Source organism: Chlorocebus sabaeus, chromosome 25 (assembly GCF_047675955.1).
Source record: "Chlorocebus sabaeus isolate Y175 chromosome 25, mChlSab1.0.hap1, whole genome shotgun sequence".
NCBI lineage: Eukaryota > Metazoa > Chordata > Mammalia > Primates > Cercopithecidae > Chlorocebus > Chlorocebus sabaeus.
Window position 1 is genome coordinate 73996591 of NC_132928.1, and position 23406 is coordinate 74019996.

Below are 23406 nucleotides of genomic sequence, written 5' to 3' on the forward strand. Positions count from 1 at the left end.
TGGTACCACTGCCTTCACTGTTTCCTCCCACCTGGGTTCTGCCTCCGATGGGTCTTGACTGACTAACACCGCGGTTGGTCATTCCGCCTGGCTTGACCTCAGTTTCACTCTGCGGGTCTGTCTCAGGCCACTCTCCAAACCAGATCCCCATCACGGGTCCCCAGGACCCAACTTTCCCTTCATCTGGATATGGGGGTGGGACATCTGCTGATGCCACACTTCTGATGGCAACTCTGTCGAGACCACTTGGAGGGCAGGAGCTGAGACTTCCACATGGTGTCTTCAGCCTTGGCCCAACCTGGACAGGTGGAACATTCACTACAAATGCCCAAGTCAGTCACCCACTTGCCACCAAGGAAGGACAAATAAATGTTTCCAAGCCAAGGAGATGGGTATGGTTATGGTTAGAAGACTGTGAGCCTTTGGAGTAGGCAGCCTTGGTATATATCAGGTACCACGGGTCAACCACACAGCCTTAGACAAATTGTGTAATTCTCAGAGGTTTATGTTCTTCCCCCCACTCCCAACTCTCTCTCTCTCTCTCTCTCTCTCTCTCTCTCTCTCTCTCTCTTTCTCTGTCTGTCTGCACTTAAGGCAGGACAAACTGAAATCAATCTTAGGAAGACTCATGGAGGAGAAACATGAGTCCTCCTTCATCTGGGATAATCCAGCTACCCAAGACCTGCTGGGAGGGAAAGATGTGTGTTCTGACATCGGGAGGATGGGGCTTTGTCCTGGCTCTGAATGCTTTTAGAAAATCAGAAGCAAAATGCAATGGTGCCTTAGGAACCCCAGAGTAACTGAACCAGCCGTTGAAAATCACCCTGTAGACCTCAACCCTTGCCTTCCACCTTGAGGCAGCAGCACAAGATGGGGCATTGTCACCTAGCCTCTGTGACACTCACCTACTCCTCAGCCCTCCTTCCATGAGTTCTATCATCAGGACTCTTAAGAGAATCACAGTCCCATCTACGGGCCTCTCTGCGCTTGGCATACTGGAAGTTAACTGCTGCAGCTTTTTGCCTAAGCCTGGCCCTGTTCTTGCCTCGAGAGAAGAGCTGATGCATGCCATCGCGCCCTGCACCAAGATGCCCAGGGCAGGTGAAGTAGTACCTCAAGTTCACCACACTCTATATGCCAGCCCAGTGTCACAGGGCTATGTCCATTCAGAGGGGTGTCTACATCTTCACATCAAGGTGACTTACAGGCAAGCTGAGGCCCATCTTTCCTTCACAAAAACATGTTTTGCACATTTCAATTAACCGCAAAGTTGGTACCCAGGGGCAAAGAGAGTCATGAGTTTACAGAAAATGCCAAAGATGGAAGTCCACAAACATCCCTTCCCCGATAATGGATACCAGTCCTCATGAAAAGATAACTCCCCTTGGCCAGCCCACAACCCTGCCTGAGCCGCCAGCCCCTCACAGTTGGCAGAGCACACCTTGCCCTGTCTATTTCTTCATCTTGCCCTTTTCTGACCTGCAGGGTAACCTTCCCAGTGCTGGCTTCCAACCTACAACACTGTTTTAACAAGGAATTCTAAGAGAGATAGAATGAGCACTCAATTACTCAGTCACAAGCCAGAGTTATTTCTTTGAATGCATGTAGGCAGACTTGGTTCTACAGTGAGCCTTCTCTCTGCACAGTGAGTCTCAAAGGAGCCAATTAAAAGGGGTGAAGATGTTCTCCCTCAAATATATAGGCCGGGCATGATGACTCACACCTGTAATCCCAGCACTTTGGGAGGCTGAGGCAGGCAGATCACCTGAGGTCAGGAGTTCAAGACCAGCCTGGCCAACATGGTGAAACCCCATCTCTACTAAAAATACAAAATTAGCTGGGCGTGGTGGTGCATGCCTGTAATTCCAGCTACTCGGGAGGCTGAGGCAGGAGAATTGCTTGAACCCTGGAGGCAGAGGTTGCAGTGAGCGAAGATCGCACCATTGCACTCCAGCCTGGGTGACAAGAGCAAAACTCCATCTCAAAAAAAAAAAAAAAAGGAGGCTAGAGATCAGGGAAGAGGATGACAGCCTGCCCGCAGCTGGCCTATGTCCTCCTTGACAGCTCTAGAGGCACCTTCAAGAGCTCCATGGGTCACAGGAAACCAATGACCCAGTCTAATCACCTCATTTTACAGACGAGGAACTGAGCCCCAGAGAGGGTGCCTTCCTCAGAAGTAAATGTCTGAAGCAGACATTTGCCCAGCACCTGTCTTGCACCCCACCCTGCCCCTTCAGTGAGTGTGGACATCAGGAATGACTGGATCCAGAAACCTAGGTCACCATGCTCCACACAGGTGTCCCAGGATAGATCTCAGTTACTGTGCACATCAGTGCACACCCAAGGGATAAAGTATCCACTGCCCAAGCTTGAGCTGAAGTGTAATGTAAACGGTATGGTCATTAAAACTAAACTTTTGAATCTCCTTAGCCTCAAGCAGCAGAGAAAGAAATCATGCCAAATACACAGAAACTGATGTTCTTTACTGAGGAAAAAAAAAAGCAGCAGCAGTAACTTTAGCAGAGTGAAAATCTCAACTGTGCAGAGGGGACTGGCCTCCCTGAGCTCACAGATGTTTGGGTCACACTCAAAATATGAGAACTGCCTGTTCCCTCCCACCCTCAAGACACCACCTCACCCCAGGACCTTGGCAGCCTTACCCAAGCTTTGAGACAGAGCAAAAAGAAAATATTCTAGGGTTTGGTGAACAGTGAGGGAAAGGCAAGAAGATGGTTTGCTGACATGGTACAGGAGGAATCTGTTATAAACTGGGGAGACATGTTGAGTTCAGATGCCCGTTTGACATGTCACCCTCCAGACCTGGGAACATGCTGGCCTTGGTCGTTCAAGAATCTTGAATGACCAGGTCAAAGTGCAGCAGGAGGAAAAAGAGGAAGAATTTAAACAATCTGGCTGTTTGTGGCTGGCCCATCCTCATCACCACCAAAATCATCATTCAGCAAGTGCATAATTAGCCTAATTAAGAGCTGCAACTTACTTCAATAAGGCTAAGAAATTATGCTGCTGCTCGTGGTTGGTAAAATTAAAATCCATAAACAGAATGACCTCAATTGGAATTGTAGATGTAACTCAGGTAGAATTCAATCTAAGATAGGTAATGATACAAAAGTGCCTATAAGGTGGTTCCTCAATATGAATCCCAAGGCTACTGATTACTGGAAGAAACATGTCTAATAGCTTTATAGTTATTCAAAGCATAATAAAAATGATTAAAAGAAGTTTATAAGAGGCAAATGTAATGCAAAAGCTGGCAACAGGAGAGGTGATGGTATTACTAGTGTAGGCAATAACGCTGCTTACTCACTGTACTTGTGACTCTCCAGATAGTTGGAGGGCAGGGGCTAAGTCTGATTCATCTTTGTAAATTACCCTTCCCAGCTCCTTCCAACTTGACCAGACTCATTTTTACCTGGAACCAGACCTTTTGCACAAGAGCTAATGCACACCATGTGAATAATGTTTTGAGAAGTTACCTGGAGAACTTACCCACACACGTTCCCTCATCTGAAAACTGGTAGCCCTCCACACACTCGCAGCGGAAGGTTCCTGGGTGATTATTGCAGACTGCGTGGCTCCCACACACTGAAGGTTGTTCTGAACATTCATCAATATCTGCAGCACATTTTTTTTTAATGCAGGCTTTTTTTAAACCTCTTCAAACATTACTGACTATAATAAAATAGCATTTTTACCTAACAATAGATCAATTTTAAAACAAATGTTTCTTTTTTTTTTTCCCCAAGGTGGAGTCTTGCTGCGTTGCCCAGTGCTGGAGTGCAATGGTGCGATCTCGGTTCACTGCGACCTCTGCCTCCAGGGTTCAAACGATTCTCCTGCCTCAGCCTCCCCAGTAGCTGGGATTACATGTGCGCACCACCACGCCTGGCCAATTTTTGTATTTTTAGTAGAGACGAGATTTTAACATGTTGGCCAGGCTGGTCTCAAACTCCTGACCTCGTGATCTACCCGGCTCGGCCTCCCAAAGTGCTGGGATTACAGGTGTGAGCCGCTGCCCCAGCCTAAAACAAATTTTCTATATACCAAAAGTAGTGTTAAATACAATTTTTGTGCATAACTGGAGAGAGTGATCCCTACACCCTTCTCCCAAGGAAACGTGTGCTTCCCCCACCTCTCCTGCAGTTAATTGCTGAGCCTGGGACCCCTGAACATGAGTCTCTCCCATTAGATTGCCAAATACATGTTACAAGGACACAGAGACACATCTCTGGACTCTGAATACTGAGAGTCTTTGAATATTAAATATATTCTCAAGTCCTAAACTTGAGAATTTCAAGTCTGATATTTAAGTCATAAACTTGAGAGTATATTTAAATATGCTGTTATTCAAAAACATTACTTTCTCCATTACTGTTACAAAGGAAAGTTGAACAATTTACAGCTTAATTGTGAATTTTTGGATATTATCTAGGGCTTAATGGATTAAAAGAGAAGTCATTCACTCATAAGACTGTAAATGAACTAAGAGAGTGATGTCCTTTTCTATGACAATACCACAGCCACCATCATGGGGTAACGTGGAGTAAACAAACATAGGCTTTGGAGCTGGACCTAGCTAGGTTCAAATCCTGCTTCCTTTAGCTACTAACTTGTATGGTCTTGGGCAAGTTATCCAACTACTCAGCCTCAGTTCCCCCTTTGGTAAATAAGTATAATACTACTTATCTTGAGGGTTCTTCTGCAGATTACAGAAAATAGGTGGAGGCCCCAGCAATGCTCCAGACACCCAGCTATGATTATACTAACCAGGCATTCATCCAACACCCCAGCCATGGTGATGAATTCGGCTGACTCTGGGAACACGGCCCTCAGATGGCTGCCAGGCTTTGGGTGCCAGGCTGTGGCTACCACTCATGTAAGGCTGGTGAGCCCAGGCAAGAAACTAAGCTAACCTGTCATCCCCCTGGTTACGTGGCCACTGAGGGGGGTTGAAATGAACAGTTACACAAGGTTCTTCCCACATCAACCTCATACTCAGAGTGTAGACAGTTACTTCTGGCATTTCTAAAACCCTGAGATGTGCATGAGGAGGGCCTCCCAAAGTGCTGGGATTACAGGCGTGAGCCACAGCTCTTAGTCTAAAACAAATTTAGACATGTTTTAGACCTAAAACAAATAAGACATGTTTCTCATAATGGCTAAGACCACACAACTCTTCCACCACTCATAAATCTCTTCCCCAATGCTTTCATTTGAATCTTTGACACGTGGGAGTCAAAGCCTCCTATGTCCACCTTCAATGGCCAGTCTAGCCAGGTCTTTGTTGGTGAGAGAAATGTCCTGCTGGCCTATTGGTCAACATTGCACAAGACAAGCATTCTTGCCACATCAGCCCCATAGTTTGTCCTGTACCCAGGCAAATACCCAAACCAAATGCTATTCAACTTTTAGAGATTATACTGATATGTGTGTGTTCTGTGACGTGTTTAAGACACAAGGTCTCAGTACTGAACCAGGCACAGCCAGAAGGTTCTGGAACAAAGCCCCTCCCAAAGCAGGCTCTTATGCAAGCTGAAGCTGGGGATGGCCGTGGGGGAGGAGCGCACCCAGCACGTGTGGACTTCACAGCTCCATCCATCAGCTGCCGCTCTAACATGGGAGAAAAAAGGGGCTTCCTGTGTCCACTGCCTCTGTGCTGCAACTCTCAGAGGACACTCCCAGCACAGATGTCTGGAAACATTGCACACATTGCAGGGCTCAGTGACTTAGACTCTATTGCCAAAGCACGAGAGCACAGAGCAGCAGTTTTCAATCAAGAAGACAGAGCAAAATCACAGGGGATCTTCTTCAAGCTCTGTTCCTGACTGGGAACATTTATGCAAGGGGAAGCTGTGTTTTGAAGAAAGCTTCCATGTTGACCAGGCTCTTCTCTCTCACCGTACCTGAAAAGCTATTGACAAATAAGACCTCAGGGCTGCTGGGATGATGGAGGCGATGGTTCCCTAACACAATCTCCTCCTCCATGCAGGCTTACACATACATGCTGGACTAGATAACACCCTTTCTTAAGGGACAAGACCCTAGCAATTCAATTTCCCAGCTCATGGTCTTCGTAGTTTGGAAATTAGTTCATGGTCTTCGTAGTTTGGAAATTCTTCCTAATTTAAATCTTCTCTTCTAGGGCCAGGCGAGGTGGCTTATACCTGTAATCCCATCACTCTGGGAGGCCGAAGCAGACAGATCACCTGAGGTCAGGAGTTCAAGACCAGCCTAATCAACATGGTGAAACCCCACCTCCACTAAAAATACAAACATTAGTCGGGCATGGTGGCATGTGCCTGTAATCCCAGCTACCTGGGAGGCTGAGGCAGGAGAATCACTTGAACCAAGGGGGTGGAAGTTGCAGTGAGCCGAGATTGTATCATTGCACTCCTGCCTGGGTGACAGAGCAAGATTCTGTCTCAAAAAAAAAAAAAAAAAAAAAAATCTTCTTTTCTATAAATTGAAACCAGGTCCTTAACCCTTTCTTCAGTGGAAATTGTAAAGTGTCAAAAACTGTCTCTCATAACATACCACAGTATCTGCTGGAAAATGATGATTCCTATTATTTAGCATCTGGTCAACCTCTTCTCTGGAAAGAGATTTCCTTTCACAGGATAACTTTCTAACTCAATAGGAAAATCCTGGATCCTTCTTGTCATTGCTGCCTCCTTTTTGACTTTTTTCAGAGTGGCTACTTTTCACGTATTTTCAACAACTGTAAGTTTCTCCAATTTTTCCCTTTCATAAAGGCCAGGCTCTTACAGGAGAAGAGTCTCATTACCAATTTGCTAAATGCCTTCTACATACTCAACGATTACTCAATGAGAGATGAGCCAAAACTGTCTCTACAGGCTCTAAATTGAGAAACAGTGGGAGCCATCCTGCCATGGACCAGAGTGAACCACAGAGCTCTGTGAAATCTTCTCCAAATTACTGTAGAGGTTCACTGTGCGACGTCTCACCAAAACCACCCTTGTTTGGGGTGTCATATACCATTATATCAGCACTGCACACTGAATCACAAAGGCTCATCCTCATTCTCCTCTAACGCACTTCCTAGGTCAAAATAACACATGCAGTGATCTGCTTAATGCAATTTCCTATTTTAAGCCTCATGTCTCGATGCATTAACACTTCAAGGCATGTTCTAGTGACCCAGAACAATAAGTGTCCTGACTGGGAATACGCTCGCATTCCACGGAGGTAATAAGTCAGAACACTCACTCACCACGGGACAAAAGCAAGTCTACATGCAACCACCTGTCTTCCTGGACAAGGATATTCGAGGATTTTCTAGGATGGTGCAGATTACATAAGGGATGGCTGGTTGTGCCTTCTGAAGTGAAGCACTCCCACTGTGGCAAGCTCAAGCACCAAGGGCAGAATTAGCCAGGAGGTCACAGTTCAACAGCAGCAGACCGGGTTACTTCCACACTTTACTATCCAGGAGGCTTACGAAGTTGAAGCACGGCTGCGTAACGAGGAGGCGTGGATTGGTGAAGGAGCCCCACCCCTGCACACCAGTCGTCTTCGCAAGCTGGGAGGGCCGCCGTTCACACACAGACACACACACACACACACCACGGCATCATGCTGCTTTGAACTGGCCAGAACCAATTCAGCCATTCAAGGCTGTCAGGCTCTTTGCAGGATATACTGGGAAACTGACGATTGTAGGTGAGTAGGCACTATGTCCCCTCCCTAGCAATACATTACCAGGAAGGTGAGTCTCAGACTGAATTCTACCACTTACAAAGCTATCAGCAAGCTGGCCAAACATACAGCCTGTACTATGTGCACAAGTTCCTGCCCTCCAGTATTTCAGACATCCTGACGGGCACCTTGCATGGTAGGTTCACTATGAAGCAAACACCGCAAGGCCCTGACAGCAGGATCTTCTAACCTTCATGTTACATCAGCACACCAAATCTGCCATTAGCTGCGGCTGCTAGATTCCAGACCTCAGGCATGATTCCCAAATTCTGAGACTGCTGGGTTTGCCAGATTCTTATACCTCGGTCAAGCAGGGGTAGAGGGAACTGTTCATTTTTCTGGCCAACCATATGTGAACACACTATTCATCTCACTAGGGAAGCTTCCTTCTAGCGTTCCTTATGCTCATTAGTGAGCCCTGTCACTAATTGCAGGCTTAAATAGCACTGCTTGAAGCACTTGGCATGCTTGCCCTTGGTAGTGAACTGACTTCCCCTGTGCAGTAGATTAAAATTTAGTAACAAACAAATATCAAGCTGCCTACGTAAAAGTATTTGAACCTAAGTTATAAATAATAAAATAACTGCAACTAGAAGATGGAGTAATACAGATGCTTGAGTCAGAGACTTGTGTTCAAATACTATTTGTCACAGCTCACTTGAATGAGCCTCAGTTTTCTCGTCTACAAGAAAAGAGTGTTGGGAGGCCAAGGCAAGTGGATCGATTGAACCCAGGAGTTTGAGACCAGCCTGGGCAACATGGAGAAACCCCATCTCTACAAAAAATACAAAATTAGCCAGGCGTGGTGGCACACCTGTAGTCCCAGCTTATTCGGGAGACTGAGGTGGGAGGATCACCTGAGCCCAGGAGGTTGAGGCTGGAGTGAGCCAAGATCGTGCCACTGCACTTCAGCCTGGGCAACAGAGTGAGACCCTGTCTCAAAAACAATAAAAATAAAATAAATAAATAAATAAATAAATAGAATGAAACTCACACCCATTAGGATGGCCCCTATTTTTTTTTTTTTTTTTTTTTTCTGGAGACGGAGTCTCACTATCACCCAGGCTGCAGTGCAGTGGTGTGATCTCGGCTCACTGAAATCTCTGCCTCCTGGGCTCAAGCAATTCTCCTGCCTCAGCCTCCCAAGTAGCTGGGACTGCAGACACTCACTACTACGCCTGGCTAATTTTTGCATTTTAGTAGAGACGGGGTTTCACCATCTTGGCCAGGTTGGTCTCGAACTCCTGACCTCATCATCCGTACGCCTCGGCCACCCAAAGTGCTGGGACTACAGGCGTGAGCCACTGCGCCTGGCCTCCTATTTTAAAAAGCACAGAAAACAAGCGTTTTCAAGGAGATGGAGAAATGGAAACACTTGTGCACTGTAGGTGGGAACATAAAATGTTGCAGCCACTATGGAAAACGTTGTGGTGGTTCCTCAAAAAATTAAAGATGGAAAGGCTAGGCATGGCAGCTCACGCCTGTAATCCCAGCACTTTGGGAGGCTGAGGAGGGCGGATCACTTGAGGTCAGGAGTTCGAGACCAGCCTGGCCAACATGGTGAAACCCCGAATCTACTAAAAATACAAAAATTAGCCAGGCATGGTGGCGAGCACTTGTAGTCCCAGCTACTCGGGAGGCTGAGGCAGGAGAATCACTTGAGCCTGGGAGGCAGGGGCTGCAGTGAGCCAAGATCACGCCACTGCACTCCAGCCTGAGCGACAGAGCAAGACTCCATCTCAAAAAAAAAAAAAATTAAAGATAGAATTACCACATGATTCAGCAATCCCACTTTTGAATGTATACCCAAAAGAACGGAAAGCAGGAACTTCAACAGACATTTGCACGCCCACGTTCATAACAACATTATTTGCAATAGCCGGAAGGCGGAAGCAACCCACGCGCCCACTGATGGATGGCTAAACAAAACGTGATACCTACATGCAATGGAATATTATCTAATCTTAAAAAGGAAAAAAATTCTGACACATGTGACAACATAGGTGAGGCTTGAGGACATTATGCTATGTGAAATAAGCCAGTCACAGAAGAACAAATACAATATGATTCCACATATGCAATCGTTAGAATAATCAAATGCATAGAGACAGGAAGTAGAATGGTGATTGCCAAGGACTAAAGGAAGGGGGAAATGCGAGTTGTTGTTTAATGGGTACAGAGTTCGTTTTGCAAGATGGAGAGTTCTGGAGATGGACAGTGGTGATGGTTACACAGTAAAACGAATGCATGTAATGCTACTGAACTGTACACTTAAAAAGTGTTAAAATGGTATATTTTATGTTACGTATATTTTACCACAATCAAACAATTTTTTTTTAAATAAAGGAACAAAAAATCAATTTCATTAGAGTTGTTGAAGAATTAAATGAGATGATGTTTGTGAAGCACTTAGTTCAAACAGCGCCTGGGTAAATTATAGCTATCGTTATATTACTGATGTTATCATTAACAGCTGACTTACAACTTCCTTTAAAACTGTGCATTCTTAAGATGGAGTGGAGTGCCGGGCGCGGTGGCTCACGCCTGTAATCCCAGCACTTTGGGAGGCCGAGGCTGGCAGCTCACGAGGTCAGGAGATCGAGACCATCCTGGCTAACACAATGAAACCCCATCTCTACTAAAAATACAAAAAAATTAGCCGGGCGTGGTGGTGGGCGCCTGTAGTCCCAGCTACTCGGGAGGCTGAGGCAGGAGAATGGCGTGAACCCGGGAGGCGGAGCTTGCAGTGAGCCGAGATCGCGAGGTCGCAACACCGCACTCCAGCCTGGGCGGCAGAGCGAGACTCCGTCTCAAAAAAAAAAAAAAAAAAAAAAAAAGATGGAGTGGAGTGTGGCCTTAGGAATTCTACTCTGCTGCTTAGATCAGATGAAAGAATGGGCCAGTACTCCTGAGTCTACCCACGAGAACAGTGAATGTGAAGCATAAATGATTCAGACCTGGCATATCCACCAGTATTTATCTCATCCGTGCTTCCTCGCTGCACCCAGTTCTCTGGCTTACTGAATCTGGATGCCTCCTCCTCGCCTCATTTCCCAGCCCCAACAAGTCAGAATCAAAGGCTGTACCGTAGCAGGTCCGCCCGTCTCCTCGGAATCCGATGGAGCACTCGCAGGTGAACTGTGTCCTGGGACCAGGGCGACAGGCCGCGTTGGTGTCACACCCATGAGTGCCGATGTAGCAGGGATTCTGAAGAGCATCAGGGGAGCCTTCTGTGAGGGCACAGACATTGGAACCAAGTGAGTCTTCAGGAGCTCTTGCAGGTTTCCTTCTTCCACAGAAAGTCAACCACAACTGGGGAGCAAGAAGGTGATCACAGAAGAGCAGAGTGGAATGGGACACCAGCCAATTCCTGTGTTGCCCTGGGGCAGGACCAGCATGGCCCACGCCCTGTTTTTGTAAATAAAGTTTTATTAGCAACCAGCCACGTCCATTTGTTAATGTATGGTCTATGGCTGCATTTGTGCTACCATGGCAGAGCTGACATGTCGTGATAGAGACCGTATAGCCAGCAAAACCCAAAATATCTACTATCTGGTCCTTCACCAAAAATGCACCGACTCCTGATGCCTGGAGCCACAGTTGCTACAGGAGGGAGAACGCCTACCTTCTTTCTGCTTCATAAAGTTAAAGCGAGGACAAATTAATTAGCTGGAGAAATGATTTGGATATGGAGGAAGAATCAAAGACAACTGAAAAAAAGGAAAGATTTTAAGGCCCAGACCAGACCCAATTACACAGGACCCCCCAGGTTAAAGATATGGACAAATGTGAAGTCTGACACTGGTATGTCACAAAAGCTCACTAAACCTCAGCTCCTTCCCGACAGCCGGGAACGCGCAGAGACCAGACCAGGGCGCCAGCCGGGAACGCCCAGAGACCGGACCACGGCGCCAGCCGGGAAGGCACAAAGAACGGACCACGGCGCCAGCTGGGAACGCCCAGACACGGGACCACGGCGCCAGCCGGGAACGCCCAGAGACCGGACCAGGGCGCCAGCCGGGAACGCGCAGAGACCGGACCAGGGCGCCAGCCGGGAAGGCCCACAGACCGGACCAGGGCGCCAGCCGGGAACGCCCAGAGACCGCACCACGGCGCCAGCCCGAAACGCCCAGAGACCGGACCATGGCGCCAGCCGGGAAGGCCCACAGACCGGACCACGGCGCCAGTGGTGTGAGTCACAGGGCAAGCGTTTGTTTTAGGCTCCCTCCCTAATTTTATTTAATTTCCTCGGGCACTAACCACACAATTCAGTTGCTTTTTTTTTTTTTTTTTTGAGACAGCCCCACTCTGTTGCCCAGGCTGGAGTGCAGTGGTGTGATCTTGGTTCACTGCAACCTTCGCCTCCCAGGTTCAAGCGATTTTCCCGCCTCAGCCTCCCCGAGTAGCTGGGATTACAGCCACACACTACCACGCCCGGCTGAATTTTGTGTTTTTAGTAGAGATAGGGTTTCTCCATGTTGGCCAGGCTGGTCTCAAAGTCCCGGCCTCAGGTGATCCATCCAGCTTGGCCTCCCAAAGTGCTGGGATTACAGGCGTGAGCCACCACGCTCGGCCCTACAATTTCTTTGTGCTATTGCACCTGGCCCTATAATTTCTTTTTTTCTTTTTCTTTTTCTTTTCTTTTCTTTTTTTTTTTTTTTTTTTTGAGCCACAGTCTCACTCCATCGCCCAGGCTGGAGTGCAGTGGCACAATCTCAGCTGACTGCAACCTCTGCCTCCCAGGTTCAAGCGATTCTCCTGCCTCAGCCTCCCACGTAGCTGGGATTACAGGCACGTGCCACCATGCCTGGCTAATTTTTGTATTTTTAGTAGATACAGGGTTTCACCATGTTGGCCATGCTGGTCTCGAACTCCTGACCTCAAGTGATCCACCCACCTCAGCCTCCCAAAGTGCTGGGAAGACAGGCGTGAGCCACTGCATCTGGCCTACAATTTCTTTCAAGGTTGAATATTAAAGGGTTTTAAAAGCCCTGCCAATGCCAGCAGTAGCCTTAAGAGGGTCCACTCTGTAAGGCACCTCAACAGGTTAGCATTCTGCACTTTACTCTAAATAGAATCATGAATAGGCCTTTGGTTGGAAGAGCAGACAGGCAGCTTTTCAAAGAATCACAAACAACAAGACATTATTTTTTTCCTGCCAGAAGATATTTTAGCATAATTTTCTTCTATAGACTGCGAGTAAGAGACCAAAAATAATGTCAAAGAGTGGGGTTTTAAAAAATGCATGAGCACCTGTGCCCAGCATGAGCTGTGTCCCCTTACCCCTCACAGGCCCGATGGAGTTGCTGAGAGCATAGCGCAGGATCTTCTCCTCCTGGTTGTACAGGACGAACACGCTGTCCACCGAGAGCTGCTGGGTGCTGGGCAGGGCTGGCCGGGAGTCATCGTGGACGCATTCCTGGAAGGTGATTGTCTGGCGCCACTGGTAAGTGTAGACGCGGGAAGGAGCTGCCCCCTCTCGCTCCGGCTCAGTCACTGTGTACTCCCGAGTGGAGGAGGAAGTGATCACTGCAGAGTGGGAAGGAGGGAGGGGACAAGGCAGGAAGACAAAGGGAAGATGGTTAAGGATACAAGAAGCTGAATCAAGGGCTTTGAAAGCACCAATGGTATTCCCTGCCCATAAGGCTACCAGATGACAGATCAGACAGAACAGCTTAAATAAGACCATTTGCTTGTACTCGGTCTCAGTCTATGAAATACCTGGATTTCCCAAATGATCATTGGCATCATTCATATTATGTATATTTGTTGCTTTTCTCATCAATTGGTTCTCAGTAAGTTTTGATAACTCCCAGAACTAGAGATGAAGGTCAGGTGGAGAGGACACACACTTGGAAAGAGATGCTCCTGAATTCACACTTAGTACCACTCACAAGCTGTGTGGCCACTGGCTGGTGACTCAACATCTTTGATCTCAATTTCTAATACAAAATAGGTCAAGGTGAGGATCAGACCAGGTAATGTATGTAAAATTTCTGGAATCAAGCAGACTAATAGTGTTAATAAGATAAGCTACCATTTACTGAGCATTTACTCTGTCACGACGTGCTAACTGCTTTAGATAGGCTATCTCAATTATGTTTCAATAAATGGTGATTTCTTTGTCTTATTTTATTTTATTTTATTTTTTGACACAGAGTCTTGCCTTGTCACCCAGGCTGGAGTGCAATGGCACAATCGTGGCTCACTGCAACCTCTGCCCCCTGGGTTCAAGCGATTCTCCCACCTCAGCCTCCTGAGTAGCTGGGAGTACAGGCATGTGCTATCACGCTTAGCTCATTTTTTTGTATTTTAAGTAGAGACGGGGTTCCACCATGTTGGCCAGGCTGGTCTTGAACTCCTGACCTCAAGTGATCTGCCTGCCTTGGCCTTCCAAAGTACTGGGATTACAGGTGTGAGGTACCACGTCTGGCCAATAAATGGTGATTTCTACGTACTGCTCTAGACCAAGCCGTTCTGCAATACCAAAAAAATGAGATATTAAATGAGTTTCAGTAGCCAGGTTTGGAAAAATTACTAAAGCACAGTGAGCAAGCCTGAACAGAGGAGAGGAGAGACAGTCGTCCCCACTCAGAAGAGGGCCTGCTATGGCCCATATGACAAAACCCTCAACTTCCTGTTTTTTTAAAAAAAAAAGAAGCATAAAAGACTCTTTATATTTTTGTGCTCTGCTGCAGTTTTCTCCATAATAGAAGGATAAAAGCCAGAGGATAAATAAAAGATCAGTGTAAGCTGCCTCCTATCCAGCTCCCACACACCAGAAAGGCCATTCAGCTGCAAGCCAGTTGCGACTGTGGTCCTGTTGCTCGTTCCTCCTCTTCTTCACTGTCTCCCAGCTCCCTAGGAGAACTCAACCAAACCACAAAACTCCAGTAATTGCTTCAACCTTTCTGAACAGCAATTTAATGAGAGCCTTTAAAAAGGTGGCCAGGCACGATGGCTCATGCCTGTAATCACAGCACTTTGGGAGGCCGAGGCGGGAGGATCACTGGAGGTCAGCAGTTCGAGACCAGCCTGGGCAACATGGAGAAACTCTGTCTCTACTAAAAATACAAAAAGTTAGCCATGCCTGGTGGTGGGCTCCTGTAATCCCAGCTATTTCAGAGGCGGAGGCAGGACAATCACTTGAACCTGGGAAGCGGAGGTTGCAGTGAGCTGAGATCACACCACTGCACCACAACCTGGGTGACAGAGCAAGACCCTGTCTCAAAACAACAGCAACCAAAACAAAAACAAAACAAAACAAAAAACAAAGGTGTTCTTAACCTGGTATTCAATGACCCCCGTAGGAGTTCACATTCATGAACATTCAGTGGGTCTCTGTGAGCAAGACACTGTCTCAAAAATAAAATAAAATAAAAAAATTAAAAACTCCTGTTGTTTGACTCAGCACTTCTATTTCTAGGAATTGAGTCTTAGAAAGAATCAGAAATTTGGCCAAGATTTATGATTAAGATGATCATTTCAACTCATAATAAGAGGGGAAAATGGAAGCAACCCAAGCTTTAGAAAGTAGAAGAATGGTTTGAATTAACAGCCATCCAGTAGAATCATACAGATTCCTTAAAAAGTATTTCAAAGACTGCTTAATGAGACTATTAAACATTCATGATGTGACATTAACTGAAAAGGTGAAGATACAACAGTGTGGTATGATTGCAATTTTATTTAAATCAAAACTATAAGCCTGGGTAACATGGCGAAACCCCATCTGTACAAAAAATTTAAAAATTAGCCAGGCGTGGTGGTGTGCCTGTAGTCCCAGCTACTCAGGAGGCTGAGGTAGGAGGATCACTTGAGCCCAGGAGGTTAAGGCTGCACTCCAGCTTGGGTGACAGGGTGAAAGCTTGTCTCAATACAAACAAACAACAACAAAAAACTATACATATCACTATGTATCCGTGTTAAATTTCTCAATTTTGGTAACTGTACTGTGGCCTTCTAAAAGAATGTCCTTGTTCTTAGGAAAAACAAATGAAGTGTTTAAAGAATGATCTATCATAATATAACAACTTATTCTCAAATGGTCAGTAAACATATATACACACACACACGCATATATATACACAGAGAGAGAAAGAAAGAAAAGAGAAAGGTAAAGTAAATATGGCAAAATGTTAACAATTGGTGAAGCTAGATAAATAGTACGTGAACATTTTTTTGGGTTATTTTCAAAAAAACTTACATGTAAGTTTGAAATTATTTAAAACCAGGCACCAAATGGAGAATAAATGTAGTTTTTAAAAGTACATATAGATGTGGCTGGGCGCAGTGGCACATGCCTGTAATCCCAGCACTTAGGGAGGCCGAGGCAGGTGGATCACTTGAGGTCAGGAGTTCCAGGCCAGCCTGGCCAACATAGTGAGAGCCCATCTCTGCTAAAAATGCAAAAGTTAGCCAGGCATAGTGGCATGTGCCTGTAGGCCCAGCTACTCGGGAAGCTGAGGCAGAAGGATTGCTCGAGCCCAGGAGGCAGAGGTTGTAGTGCGCTGAGATTGCGCCACTGAACTCCAGCCTGGGCTGGAAACCTGTCTCAAAAAAAAAAAGTACATATAGATGTATAATAAAATTACTTACTTTAGCTTGAAATTATGTGTTGGGATATTTGATATACATGTAAATAGATAGATGCTAGAGAAAAGGCTGAAAGGAAATACACGTAAATGTCATAATAATTATGTCCAGGTTTTATAATTCTAACTTATGCATATTGTCTTTTTTGCACAAAATTCTCTATAAGGAGTGCGTCCTACATCTATAATTGGGGGAAGATGACTGTAAGGCCCAGTGTATTTCCCTCTCCAGATCCCAGAGACAGCCCCAGCTCACGGCTGCTGTGGTGGGTCAAGAGCACGAGGCTGGTGGCTAGTCCAGGGCTGGCCAAGGGACACGGCTGGGGCTCACCTGAGGTGGAGTAGTGGTACAGCTCCGTGTAGGGCTCAATGTGCACGGAGGAGCCGAAAGGAATCTGCGGCACGTGGCCCTCCAGCTCCGTGTCGATGGTCAGGTGCCCATGCTCATCAATGCCGCTGAACCGCTGCTTAATGACCAGCTTGCCCGGGTGCCCCACGAAGGTCACCTCAGCCTGGCGAGTGAACTCACCCCCTGAAAAACAAGATGAGACTGTCACTTTGCTGACTGGGGAGTGCGCCCTTCTGCCCGCCCCAGGCTCACAGTGTGGAGTGGGGTTGGTGCGAACCGTCTGCAGGTGCTTTGGTTTGGCTGGTAGAACACAGAGCTGGTGACACTGAAGACAGAACTCAGACATCCCTGTGGCCCAACTGAGCCACGCACAGAGGAGAGAAGAGGCTTCCCAGCCACAGCCCAGCATCTGTTGGGTTGGCTCAAGGGTTGTGCTGGAAATAGTGGAAGACAGGGGTTTGACTCCCAGCTATGCTAGGCTCTGTCTGGGTGAACCTGAGTAAGCTACTTAACTCCTGTGAGCCTCCATTTCCTGATGATTAAAAGAAAGGATACAATCTATGTTGTAAAGGATACAATTTATGTTCTGCAAATTGTCAATTGCTCCATAATGCCAGTTACAGTGATGAATATTGAAATAGCTACTTCCTGGTCGGATGGGTGAGTTGCTCAGGGCAAACCATTTCCAGTACCAGAAACCATTCTAGGATCACCTGCTACCATGACGGCTTAGGAACTCATCTTGGTCTGTGCAAGGCGGCAGCCCCAGACAGGCAGGAAAAGTACTTCTCCCTTTTCCACAGTGACCTGCCCCATGACAGCAGGAGTTGACAAACTGTGGCCTCAGGGCTAAATCTTGCCAGCTGCCTATTTTTCTACATTTTCTACAAATGTAAAGAAAGGTCTTTACATTTTTTAATGGTTAAAAAAAAAATTAAAAGAAGAATAGTATTTCATGGTATGTGAAAATTATATAAAATTTAAATTTCAGTGCCCATTCAAAAAGTTGTATTGGAACACAGCCATGCTCATTCATTTATATATTGTCTGTGGTTGCTTTTCACTCTACAGTGATAGAGTTGAGCTGTTGCAACAGAGACCATATGGTCTAAAATAATTAGGCATAACTTAAAATATTTACTATCTGGCCCTTTGCCGAAGAAGTTTGACAACCTCAGCTTTATAGTTAAACAAGTTCCAGGCAAATATCTCACTGATAACACAGGACCAGGAGAAATTCAGAAGGATCATTGTAGTAAAGAGATTTGCTGCTGTTGGGAATTTGCAAAGACTCCCTCTTCCTCAGCCCAGCTGAAGTCCATGTATATTACAAAACAGCACCAATATAAATTAACTCATATTAAAAAAAAAAAAAAGTGTGAAGAGCTGTGCAGGGAGGGAGTGGGGTCTGTGAGTTTGGCTGCAGCTCAATTATATTTGCAAAGAAAAGGGCATCTGGTTTGCATGAGGGCATCAATATGGTTATAATACTCAGAATATATATGCCTGTGGATTAGGGAGAAAAAAACATTAGGCCAAAAAGTAGCAAATCTTTTGAGCAGGTTCAATCCTTTTCTTTCTTTCTTTCTTTCTTTTTTTTTTTTTTTTTAAATACAGAGTCTCGCTCTGTTGCCCAGGTTGGAGTGCAGTGGCACGATTTCGGGTCTCTGCAAACTCTGCCTCCTGGGTTCAAGCGATTCTCCTGCCTTAGCCTCTTGAATAGCTAGGACTACAGGTGCCTGCCACCACACCTGGCTAATTTTTTTGTATTTTTCATAGAGATGGGGTTTCACTGTGTTAGCCAGAATGATCTCAATCTCCTGACCTTGTGATCCACGTGCCTTGGCCTCCCAAAGTCCTGGGATTATAGGTATGAGCCACTGCGCCCGGCCTCACTCCTTTTCTAATACATAGCCTCTCCTTTTCTTAAGACGGCCACACTTTATGTATTTATATGCCATAACTTTTGGAGGGGTTACCAGCATGCAGCCTGGATGGAGACCCTGCTCCCAGCAGTGTGTCCTCTAATAAAGCCTTGGCTAAGGCTCCAGTTTGGCTCAGGCAGTCAGGGAGAAGGCAGATCTAGGGCGTCAGAGGCAGTGGCTAGGTACCTGTGCCCAGGCACAACAAGCTCCAGGTCCTGGAAGTGACCAGTGATGAAGGACACAGACTCCTCCTACCCAGCTGTTCCCGGGAATGGGTCTCCAGCACTCAAAGGTTGGGCTGGACTTGGCAGAGCAAGGAGAAGGCCACCACACCAAGGAAACATCCCTCAAGCCATCTGCCCATGCGTCCAATAAAGACTGAACTTCCTCAATAGGGCACAGTCTCTAGAAAACTCCAAGGATATTTGGGCTTCCTAAGACTTCTTAGGATTATGTTTATGCGGCTTAAGTAACTAGCTGGAAATGGCAGGTTCCTTCTCTCTGAGCAGATCCTGAAGAAATATCGAAGATCAGTTTCAGGTTGGTTTGGAATCCAGAGGCAGGCTTGAGAACAGTTTCATGTTGCTTTGGAATTCAGAGGCAGGCTTGATAGAATGAGGCAAACTGTGAGCCCTGCAGTTTTGGTTGTGCGGTTCTACAAGCTGATATTACTTGTTCTGCCAGAAACGCCTAAATCTCCACATTAAATTGCTCCTCAATCAAAAGCCAATTCTAGGCAGTCTCAGTTGCTATATATTAATGATAATATTACATATTCATTTTACCTCATCATTTTATTTCCAGGACAGAACTACAGGATGCCCTGTCTACAGACAAAAAGGAGCAACAACATGCTTCTAAGTTGTCTGCAGACTTGGAGTTCTCCTTCCATCCATTCCCAGGCCTCCCCCTAGGCACTACTGTATGTCCCATTAATTTTAATATGGGATGTAAATTACCGGTGATGCTGAACCCATTCTTGAATCCGTCCTGCTCCACTGCAAACATCCATCCAATGATGCCTCCAACTGGGGCCAGCGGAAGCAGAGAATATCCAACGGTCTCGGGAATGGTGCTGATGGCCGTGTAGGAGCGCCCGTGGTTCATTACTACGTAAGAGTGGAGGTCAGTGTTCTCAAAGACAATGGGGATCTGGCTGCTCCCCACAAAGATCCTTCCTTTCACCTTGCCATTGACTCGCTGGGGAGAACCTGAGCAAGAAAACAAAGAAAGAATATAGAGATCACTTCCAAGCCAGCCTTTCAAACACAAGTAATATGTAGGACCTGTACCTTTTGATGAAGAAAGCAAAGAAACAAAATAGCACTGGGGTAAATGGCTTTGGGTAAGCAAAAGTCGTTGTTCTTCCTGAGACTATCCACAACAGTATGCTGTGAGCCTTCAAAATTCCAATGCCCCTGCCTCTCCTCCTGTGACTGAAAATGGATAGCACAAAAGGTGGCTCCATGGACAGCCATCGAGGAACTGCAGGAACAAAAAATAGAATTTCAGAAGAAGAACAATATCGGGTGATCTAGAACTAAGGGGACCATAGAATTTATCACATTTGAGAGTAAAAGGAGGCTGGGCACGGTGGCTCATGCCTGTAATCCCAGCACTTTGGGAGGCGGAGGCAGGCGGATCACCTGAGGTCAGGAGTTCAAGACCAGCCTGGCCATCATGGTGAAACCCCATCTCTACTAAAAATACAAAAAATTATCTAGGCATGGTGGTGGGCACCTATAATCCCAGCTACTCGGGAGGCTGAAGCAGGAGAATTGCTTGAACCCAGGAGGCAGAAGTTACCGTGAGCTGAGATTGCACCATTGCACTCCACCCTGGGCAATAAGAGCGAAACTCCATCTCGAAAAAGATAAAGAAAGAAAAGAAAAAGAAAAAGGCATAAAATACTGATACAGGCTAAAACATGCATGAATATTGAAATCATCATGCTAAGGGGAAGAAGTCAGACACAAAAGGTCATGTATTGTACAATTCTATGTGTATGAAACATCCGAAATAGGAACACCTATAAAGACAGAAAGTAGGCGAGGGCTTGGCAAGGGCTGGGGGGATTTTGAGAAATCAAAAGTGACTGCTAATGGATACAGTGTTTCTTTTGGGGATGATGAAAATGTTCTAGAATTAGATAGAGATAATAGTTGGACAACTTAGTGAACATCTTAAAACCCACCAAATTGTATACTGTAAAAAGGTATGTGAATTATATCTCAGAAAAACAAAAACTGAAGGAGGAGGGAAAACGGAAGTTACATTGCATTGTTCAGGTTTGATGTGGTATTGCTTTCAGTTATTGATTGTACATATCTTATTTCTGTTCCTAGATTATGACCATCATAGGGTCAGGATTTTCACTCCCAGCCCCTCACAGGTGGTCGGTAGGGTTTTCTTTATGTAGTAAGTTCTCAGTGAATGTTGTTAAATATCCCTAGGCAGGGGCTGGCACCTGGGGATCAGCTGCATTCCAATGACCTTTCGTTGGGTTCCATATGCCCAAACGGCTCAACAGGTTCTCTGATCAGCCAGGGCATATCCAACAGAGTCATTCTGCACACATGTTGTCTCATTACACTGGGGAATGCTGTGAAGTTAGCTGGCCAACAGCGCAAAAAGGCATCCCAAGAACAATTAGGAAAACAAGCAAGAAAGCCAAGTTAAGAAACCAAACAAAATTTTTTCCACCAAACTTTGAGCTAGAAACTTTTTTTTTTCTTAAGTAGCAGGAATCCAACAAATATTTAAACCACAAATCTATTTCAGAGTATGTATATAATGTCAAAATATGTGGCTGAACAGTTTGTTATATCTGAGCTTGCTGCCAAACACAAACTGTTCAGCATTTCAAGCTCTGATATTTGGGGTAGAAAAGGCTAAGGGGTTGCTCTTTAAGAATAAGCTCTTATTGTGGATTTTGGAAGCTTCTCCTGGGGTGGGGAAGGTACAAAAGCCAAGCTGAAACAAAGAAGCAAAGGCACACCACCCCTGGGGTGATGGGATTTAGAAGAAAATCAAAAACAGTTTAGAAGTTAAAAACATCCCCTAAAATTAATAAGTAAAGCATACTCAATTTTCTTTCATCACTGAAGGTAGTATTTTTTTAAAACCTCACTTTATCTAATGGGGACACAGAAGGAAATGATTTTTTGTTTTTAGCAACTTAAAATGATAACGAATTTAACTGTAACTGGCAGGCAGGGGGTCTGAAGAACAGAAACCATTCTTCCAGCTGAGTTTTACTTAGTCAAATTTTGCAAAGCAATTGAAGTTCCACATTAAACACACAAGGAAAATGACCCCTGACAAATGAGATAATTTGCTGGCATCTCTACGGCTTAAATGTCCCCTCTAAAAGTCATACTGAAACTTAATCCCCAATGTGATAGCATTTAGAAATGGGGCCTTTCAGAGCTGATTGGGTCATGAGGGCTCTGCCCTGAAGAATGAATTAATCCAGTTGTGGATTAATGGATGAATGGGTTATCACAGGAATGGGACTGATGGCTTTACAGGAAGAGGAAGAGAGACCTGAGCTAGGATGCTCAGCTCTCTGTGCCACCTCTGCAGAGAGCCCCACCAGAAACAAGGCCATCACCAAATGTAGCTCCCTGATCTTGGACTTCTCAGCCTCCATCACTGTAAGAAATAAATTCTTTTTCTTTATAAATTACTCAGTTTCAGGTATTCTATTAGAAGCATCAGAAAAGTGACTAAGACGGCATCTGAAGGGATGAGCGTTTAACATGGTGGGGGTTTTGCCATTTTTGTGTTAATTCTGGAATTAAAACCAATTCCGGCCTCCCAGATGGTGCACTGAGTGAATGTTACCAGGATCCCCAGATTTGCACAGAAAGGATTCTCGTGACCATCTGCAAGCATCCAAACCAGTTGATCCTTTTGAGGGCAGAGTTTAGAACGGACATTGGCCTGTAGCCGAATCCATTTGGCCACACAATGGGATTGGCACCCCAGCATTAACCATGGTGCATCTCTGATGCTCAATCATAACCACGCTATGACTTTGGGAGCACCAGGAAAGAGGGACAGGAGGGAGAGGATGATGGAATAAACTTTACCTGCCACAGACTTTGGTCTAAACCAGCCTTCTGTGGCCCTGCTGGGGCTTAACAACCATTAAGATAGGTCTAGCCTGGCGCGGTGGCTCACGCCTGTAATCCCAACATTTTGGAAGGTCGAGGCAGGCAGATCATTTGAGGTCAGGAGTTCGAGACCAGTCTAGCCAACATGGAGAAACCCCGTCTCTACGAAAAATACAAAAATTAGCTGGGTGTGGTGGTGCACACCTGTAATTCCAGCTACTCAGGAGGCTGAGGCAGGAGAATCACTTGAACCCAGGAGATGAAGGCTGCCGTGAGCCAAGGTTGCGCCACTGCACTCCAGCCTGGGTGACAGAGTGAGGTGAGACTCTGTCTCAAGAAAAAAAAAAGATGGTTCTGTGAGCAACACCACATAAAATTAGAGAGACTCTAAGAGAAAAAGACATGAAAGAGGTTTCAAAGAAATGGAGGAAAATGAGGGGTATAAACAATTCTTTGTCCAGGCTGCATAATTTTAACACCACGGCCTTTGTGGCCACGCGCCAGGCGGTTGTGAAGATGGGCCCCCAGTGGCTATCCCCTGAGATGGAAAAATAACACAGGAAAGAAAGACTTTGCCATATTTGAAAAATGGGCATTCCTGGGGGATGCCTGTAGAGAATATGTGAGAAAATGAGGAAAGAGAGACCACGTATGGCTGCCCTAAGAAAAACACTACACACCTCCGG

At 45.9% G+C, this 23406-nt stretch overlaps 1 protein-coding gene across 1 annotated transcript in view; it reads right to left on the reverse strand.

Moving 5' to 3' along the window:
• Nucleotides 1-23406, reverse strand: part of NID1 (nidogen 1) — a 93452-nt gene that overhangs the window by 37628 nt on the left and 32418 nt on the right. The window contains exons 6-10 of the mRNA XM_007989874.3: nt 19562-19813; nt 16660-16860; nt 13018-13263; nt 10821-10964; nt 3508-3633 (exon numbers count right to left, since the gene is read on the reverse strand). Coding sequence (XP_007988065.1) covers nt 3508-3633; nt 10821-10964; nt 13018-13263; nt 16660-16860; nt 19562-19813 — 969 coding nt within the window. The remainder of the gene's footprint in view (nt 1-3507; nt 3634-10820; nt 10965-13017; nt 13264-16659; nt 16861-19561; nt 19814-23406) is intronic.